The following is a 6,629-nucleotide window of genomic DNA, read 5'->3' as shown; positions in this document are numbered from 1 at the left end:
TAAAATAAAATGATAAAATTGATTTTTTTAATGGCCGTTACTAAATTCAATGTGAAAGGGGACAAAGAAAAAAGGAAAAAAAAAAAAAAACAACCCCACATGAAGAGGGCCCTATGTAGTTTTAAACACTGTGGTGGAAGCTGATATCCTTCCATCAGATAACAGTTTAAGTGCCATTTAAAAACGACAGAGTTGTTCCACACGCTAGCAGCTTTTTTCTTAATAATTTTTTTAAATAGATAAAAAACTTAATTGCCCCTAACTCAACTAATAATAACAGAAAAACTTATAGGAAATGAAAAAAAAAACCTTAAATGCAAAGCTTAGAAAATGTGATTTTAGGGTTAATTTATCAATTCTAGTATTTAAAAAACCGAGAATACCCTTTAAAATAATTAAATGAAAATAACTTTCAAAAACAATTAAGTAATTTAACTATACTAGTTAAATATGAGATTATGATAACCACTTTTATGAATTTGACAATAACATTTAAATCTTTATAAAATTACTAAATTATCCTCTTAACATCTATGTTGTTCAAAGATAAAATAATAACTTAGTATGTAACAGAATGAAACATTAAGGTTTTTTAGCTTTATATATAATATAGGATTTTACTCCTAAAGTTGTATGTTACATTTTGAATTACATGCTCACTTTATAAACTCAACTTGATGTATAAACCAAGAAGTTTCATTAAGTTATAAATTAATAGTTGGTTATCCTCTAATTCCATTATTATTATTATTTTTATTATTATTAATTGCTAGTGTAAACGACATCCCACAATTTTGAATATTATTATTGTTAAAAGAAAGACGAGATTTTCTGTTATTTAATTCATCATTCTTTGTCAAGTTTTCATCATTATAAAATAAAAATCATATGCAAGTCGTAATTCATTATTGGTGATTGTTTGAGATTACAATGTAAAGTATTTTTTGAAATGATTTTTATTTGAAAATATATTAAGATATTTTTTTATTTTTAATATTAACATATTAAACTCATAAAAATATTAAAATAACATTAATTTAATATTTTTTAAAATTAAAATTATTTTTAAAAAATATCCATAAATAAAAACAGAAACATTCTCAAACACACACAGCTTTAAAGCTTTCAATCTTCTCTTTCTTGTATTGATTATTGTTTTATCATCTTTTTTGTAAATTGTTGCACTTGTAATTATGTAATAAAAATTCTACTATTTCAAACAAAAAACAGTGTTTCGAAAGTGTAATAATTTTTTTTTGAATGTGTTTTAAAATTGTTTTTTACTTAAAAAATATTATAATAATTATTTCAATATATATTTTTTAAAAGATATTTTTAAAAAGTATATGGCATTACAATACTAAATATACTCAAAATCTTGTCTTTTTCAATAGCTTTAAATTTTATAATTTTATAAATTATAAATTGAAAAAAGTTAAAGACTCATTAATAGCTTAACATAAAAAGGAGTTAGATTTTTTTTTTATTTCAATAACGGTAGAATTTTCATTGATATACACAAAAGGATCTTCTTACATTATGATGAATTTAAAGCAATACTTTCAATAAGGTTCCCTAAATACAAAAAAAAAAAAAAACATCCATCCTACAACTTCAAATCTTAGGTACTAGAACCAAGCTAATTCAATGAATTAATTTATAATTTTATCTAGATGATATTATTTTAAAAGTTTATAAATAAAATTTAAAATTTAAATTAACTTAAGTAAAATCAGATTAATTTCTAATATAAATCTTAATAAATCAAATATATCAATTCTTATAATAATGACTCAAACCTATAATATAATAGTTGTAAAATAAAATTAATAAGACTTACATCATGATATGGAGGGGTTATTTTTTAATTTTTTTTTTTTAAATTTAAACAATATGGAGTTAAGAGCCAAATTTAACTGGACTATCCAATTAACTTGAATTTTTAACGGGTCAATTGATTTTTCCTTTTTTTTTTCCCCTTATTTCTTCATCGAATCCGGACCGGTACAAAACCAAAACCCTAACCAGTTCTTCCACGTTTGCTTCATCTGCACTCTTACTGGGCCCACTTAATAAAAAAACAAAAACAGACGATCCATCGGACACTTACTCACACAAATAAATAAAATAATAACAAACAATAAATGCAAATAATCCACAAAAACAAAATATAGAAAGTGCTGCTAACCACCTTATTATTGTCAACAGACACCACTCCCAACCTCCATTTTCTTCACATACAAAGATCCCGCCTCTCTCTCTAAAATCCTTCCTTTCTCTCTCTAAAACCACAGAAGATACAGGGGGAGCAGAGAAGACACTGACACCGAAGCAAGATGACCGTAGAAGACGAGTGGGTTCAAGTAGCTATGACCGATGACAGTTTGGTGGTGGAGCTACTTTTAAAGCTGAACCAGCCAGAGCCACTCCCTGCACCACGTCGACGACGTCATTTTCCGCAGGATTTGGTGAAGGAAGGAGCCGTTCTGGCTTTGAGTGTGGACTGGAGCGTTAGACAACGACGCTCTTCTTCTAAGCATGTCATGATTACCAGGAGGAAAAAGGGTTCTCATTCCTCTGCTCATGCTAGTCCTACCACTCCTCTTTCTTTTAGCTGTGCCACCTCCGTCAGCGGTGGTGGCGACGGTTTTGATGAAGCTACCACTAGTCTTCCCTCTAAGTTGATTGCCACCTCGAGATCTAAGGTTTGTATGCTTTCTTTCTTTCTTTCTGACTCGGTGAGTTGGCCCCGGTGGTTTCCTGGTGGCATTCTTTGGTTTCTTTTTCAGGGGACGAGATTGCCCTTTGAAAACGTGATATTTATTTTTCTTTCGGTTACGGTTGAGGAAGTCCTTTTTTTTTTTTTAAATAACGATTTTGCCCAGGGAATCTTTCATGAATATAAACACCAGGGTCTGTAAATTCTCCGGCCAACAAACTCACCGTTTCAAGTCATTTTGACTGAGATGCCCTTCTATGACTTTTCATTTCTTCTTCTTTTTTTATTTTGAAAAAAATATTCTTGTGTTTAGAAGGAGAGAATGCCACTTCCATTCGGGTGCCTTTTGAAGGGACGAAAATACCCTCTTATTGAAGGGCATTTTTGTCAACGAGTATTCTTCCAGAATCTAAGTTAGCTGTCGGGGGAGCAACCATAGACGGTGAGGGATGAATATGCACATGGAGTGGATACGGATATGGAAAATGACGAAACTGACCTTAATCATAGTCAAACTAAGTGTGCTTGATTTGGCATGGCGATGAAGGTCAGTTTAGTCATCATGGAAAGCGGAGGCGGCGGCGGCAGCAGAAGCAGCAGCAGCTGTTTTTATGGGTGGCGTGTTTTCGTGGCGAAATAGGTGTGATAGTGTTAGTGGTTGTGCGCACTTTATTGGGAGATATGATTTGGTGTGTGTAGCCGCAGTTTCCCACTTCCTGCGGGCGCTAAAACAAAAATGTTGTTCTTTTCTCACGTGACAGACATGCATCGAGCTGGGCTTAAAACTTGTGACAGAGTTGAAATTGTTGATTGGGTTGTGGGTTTTGTAGCAAGTGACAGGCTGTTTGGATAGCCTCTCTCTTTCTTTTTTTGTCATCTTAGGGTTCGGTGGGGGTCTAAAAAGGGCAAGAATTTCTCGGTCAAATAAATGTCTTTTCCAATATGAAAATCCTGTGGCTAAAATGAAGAGGAAAGTGTGATGCTTTTAGGTGGCAAACTGGTTGGTCTTGAAGTGGGGACCACATTGAACCAAATTTATGGTATATATAAGCTGACCTGTTGGGTTATGTTTAGTATTTGGTATATTTATATTCCTAGCTCGAAAACCTTATAGTATAACTAGCATACTCTTATAGCACACAGAGAAATAAAAACTATTATTATTTTTATCATCCTCCTTCGGTGTTGCATTGTAGACTCTGGGAGAAATTTGTTTGTTACCGAAAAGCATGGAGTGGGTCAATGAATTGAATGTGAATGCTCATGGTTGCTGTGCGTGCATGTCTGTGTTTTACATGACACGCACGGTAGCTGGCATTCCGATATAATAGAATGTAGCGCTTCCATGCCCCCCTTCAAAGGGAACCGAGCAAAGTGTTTCTTGAAACGCGGAAAATAACTTGATTTGAATCATGTATGCATGCATGTTTGTATGCATACATAGTACATGCTTGTGTACAGATAACTATAATCTGTTACGTAATTTTTTTTATTAAGTGGCTGGCAGCAAAATATTAAGTCTGTTAGCTAAGGCTGTGTCATTTTGGCGCATGTATCAGGTTGCCGTTACAAGTGAAACGCCAACCACCAAGAGGTCAAGAAAGAAGAAGGTAATGCAAGTTTCTTATATTGCATGTAAAGTGATGCATGTATTGGTTTTGATCAATTTCTTTATGGGTGTTTTAGAATCTCTTTAGTTGGTTCTAGAAACTATGTTAGTCTGGCAAATGGTTTTAGTGGTTGAGTTAGCTTTAAACCAGCTTTTCTGTCCATCTGTTGTTGCTTTGCTATCACCCTTGAAAAACTAAAGGTAAGCATTCAACTGATGTAGGTGGTTCTGTATGTGGCAATATTACTTATGCTGTCAAGTAATATCCAATCTGGATGTATGATGACATTAAAAAAATAATTATCATTTGCATTGCCTTGTCTAATAGACGTATAATATTTTGGAATTCTATCTCATGGTGTTTTAAATTGTTTGGTTGCTGGCAGAATTTAGTTGAGCTTAGAGAGGAGGAGGGTTTGCTACTGAAGGAAAGAAGGCGTTTGAAAAACGTATGTTCCATTAGTTTACTAGTTTTGAAACCTGGCTTTGTTCTCCTGCATCTTTGCTTTGTGAGGTACTTATTTGGTGTTAATTTTGATATTTACTGTGTGCTTCATTCATGAGCAGAAATTGGCAACCTTAAGTGTGACTGTAGAGAAAGAGAGAGCCACAAATGAAAGATTGAAGAGAATGAAGGTGAACCTATTGTTCTTTCAAACTCATTCTCATTTCTTGTTTTTTTCTTCCCTTTAAAAAGTTCACTTTTGTTTCAGAAATTTCGTAGCAATTTGAAGTATTTTGCTATCCCTAAATTAACACGCACTCTGTATGTGTTTTTGTACTTGACTGGCTTGATAAGTTGTGTGACCGTTCATAACTGATTGAAATGCTCATGTGACATGTTACATCCTTCCCTCTTTGCTGAAACTACTGATTTCTTTTTGACAATCCTAATATTTGTTTCTCATTTTTTCTTGATTCTGTTATTGTAGTTCTTATAGAGATTAAATATTAGAATGATCAAACAGTTTGTATGTAAATAAATTACAAGAATCAGTGAACCGTGCATTTAAAATTTAAACAGATTATCTAACCTACAATATAAACTTTACATGTGATTCTGTGTTTATTAATCTTAATTTAATCATTTATGCATTCCTTGGCTGTCCATGTTTGATGGTTGTCTGGTTGTTCCCTGTCCAAGGCATTTGGTAGGGCTTAAAGGTGATCATATTTGGGTATTTCCTATATGTTCTTTAATTTCCACATCCTAACCTGTTTTGTTGAAATTTTTAGTATTGAGGTGGATAAATGGATACAAAAGTCAAAAGTAGTGAATTTAGCATGTAATAATTGTTTGCTTTGCATGCAATCATGCAAGTGCATTTTATTATTAACTTTGAGCTAGAAATAAAAGATCTGTCATATGTTACAACCCTTACATATTTTAGAGAAGCTTGATGCACAATTATACACCTCTGTCACCCAGACAGGGCCTTGAGATTGCACAACTGCTATGCTATGTTTAATTTTGTTTGCTTCTTTCCTGTTTTCTTTTCCCTTTTCCCTTTTCTTGACAAGTCCGCAGCATGAACTGAGGTTATATTTTCTGCCTATTTTATTCCAATGTATTTAATGCTCCTCCATGAATGGCTATGGATGTAGATAGGTAATACACCAACAAGAAGATGATCGTGATTCTGTTTTTTCCTTGCAGCTTGATTTTCTATCACAGCAAAGACCGGAAGTACTTCCAGCTGCTGTTAAATCAGAAGATGATATTTCAATCCAGCCTCAGGAAACAAAAGTAGCCTGTGATTCCACATATTCAATGTTGCTACACAATGTTTCTTTCTCATTACAGGAGGATGAAGGCACCAAGCCTTCCTTTCTGCTACCTGACCTGAATCTCCCTGTTGAAGTTGATTCAGGCTCTGGTGTTTTGAGCTGAGAAAACTCAGTTCTATACAGGTAGGTATTTTTTTCATTTTTTTTTCAATTCAACCGGCTTTTGTGCGTAATAATACATCATGATTCGGCAGATATTGACGGCATTGCATGATAAAGCTGATGCAAGTACTAAACCATTACCTTCACCGCTTCTTGACCTGTATGCGGATATTTGTTTTCATACATGAAGGTACGGAGGGTAGTGTAGAGATCCTAATCTTTAGCTTCAGTTTACTTTCTTTCTTTTAGCAGATTTCTACGTCCATCCAAATTCTTTGGGGCAAACCTTCATTCCTTCCATTATAGGAAATACCAACAGATAAGATGTAATTATACCATAGATAGTCACATGTTTGTCTACTTGGAATCGAACTGATCTAATTAGATCACCCCCCCCCCCCCCCCCCCACA

General features: G+C 33.5%; 1 protein-coding gene across 2 annotated transcripts; it reads left to right on the top strand.

Moving 5' to 3' along the window:
• Positions 1-2,165: 2,165 nt before the first annotated feature.
• Positions 2,166-6,605, top strand: LOC105137731 (uncharacterized). 2 transcript variants are annotated; one of them, XM_011043565.1, is made up of 6 exons: positions 2,166-2,705; positions 4,279-4,329; positions 4,715-4,777; positions 4,896-4,964; positions 5,986-6,239; positions 6,311-6,605. In XM_011043565.1, the coding sequence occupies exons 1-5, from the start codon at positions 2,337-2,339 to the stop codon at positions 6,217-6,219; spliced, it is 786 nt and encodes a 261-aa protein (XP_011041867.1). In that variant the 5' UTR covers positions 2,166-2,336; the 3' UTR covers positions 6,220-6,239; positions 6,311-6,605. The 2 variants fall into 2 exon arrangements, with proteins under 2 accessions (XP_011041867.1, XP_011041866.1); XM_011043564.1 differs by having other exon boundaries at positions 5,986-6,311.
• The last annotated feature ends 24 nt before the right edge of the window (positions 6,606-6,629 follow it).

This window comes from Populus euphratica, unplaced genomic scaffold (genome assembly GCF_000495115.2).
Source record: "Populus euphratica unplaced genomic scaffold, PopEup_1.0 scaffold163.1, whole genome shotgun sequence".
NCBI lineage: Eukaryota > Viridiplantae > Streptophyta > Magnoliopsida > Malpighiales > Salicaceae > Populus > Populus euphratica.
This window is presented reverse-complemented; position numbering and strand designations above follow the sequence as displayed.

Excerpts from the sequence above, each read along its gene's own strand:
- LOC105137731 (XM_011043565.1), top strand. The coding sequence starts at position 2,337 with ATGACCGTAGAAGACGAGTGGGTTCAAGTAGCTATGACCGATGACAGT. Across the intron at positions 4,330-4,714 it reads AGAGGTCAAGAAAGAAGAAG|AATTTAGTTGAGCTTAGAGA; the intron begins GTAATGCAAGTT and ends GGTTGCTGGCAG. Across the intron at positions 4,965-5,985 it reads AAAGATTGAAGAGAATGAAG|CTTGATTTTCTATCACAGCA; the intron begins GTGAACCTATTG and ends TTTTCCTTGCAG.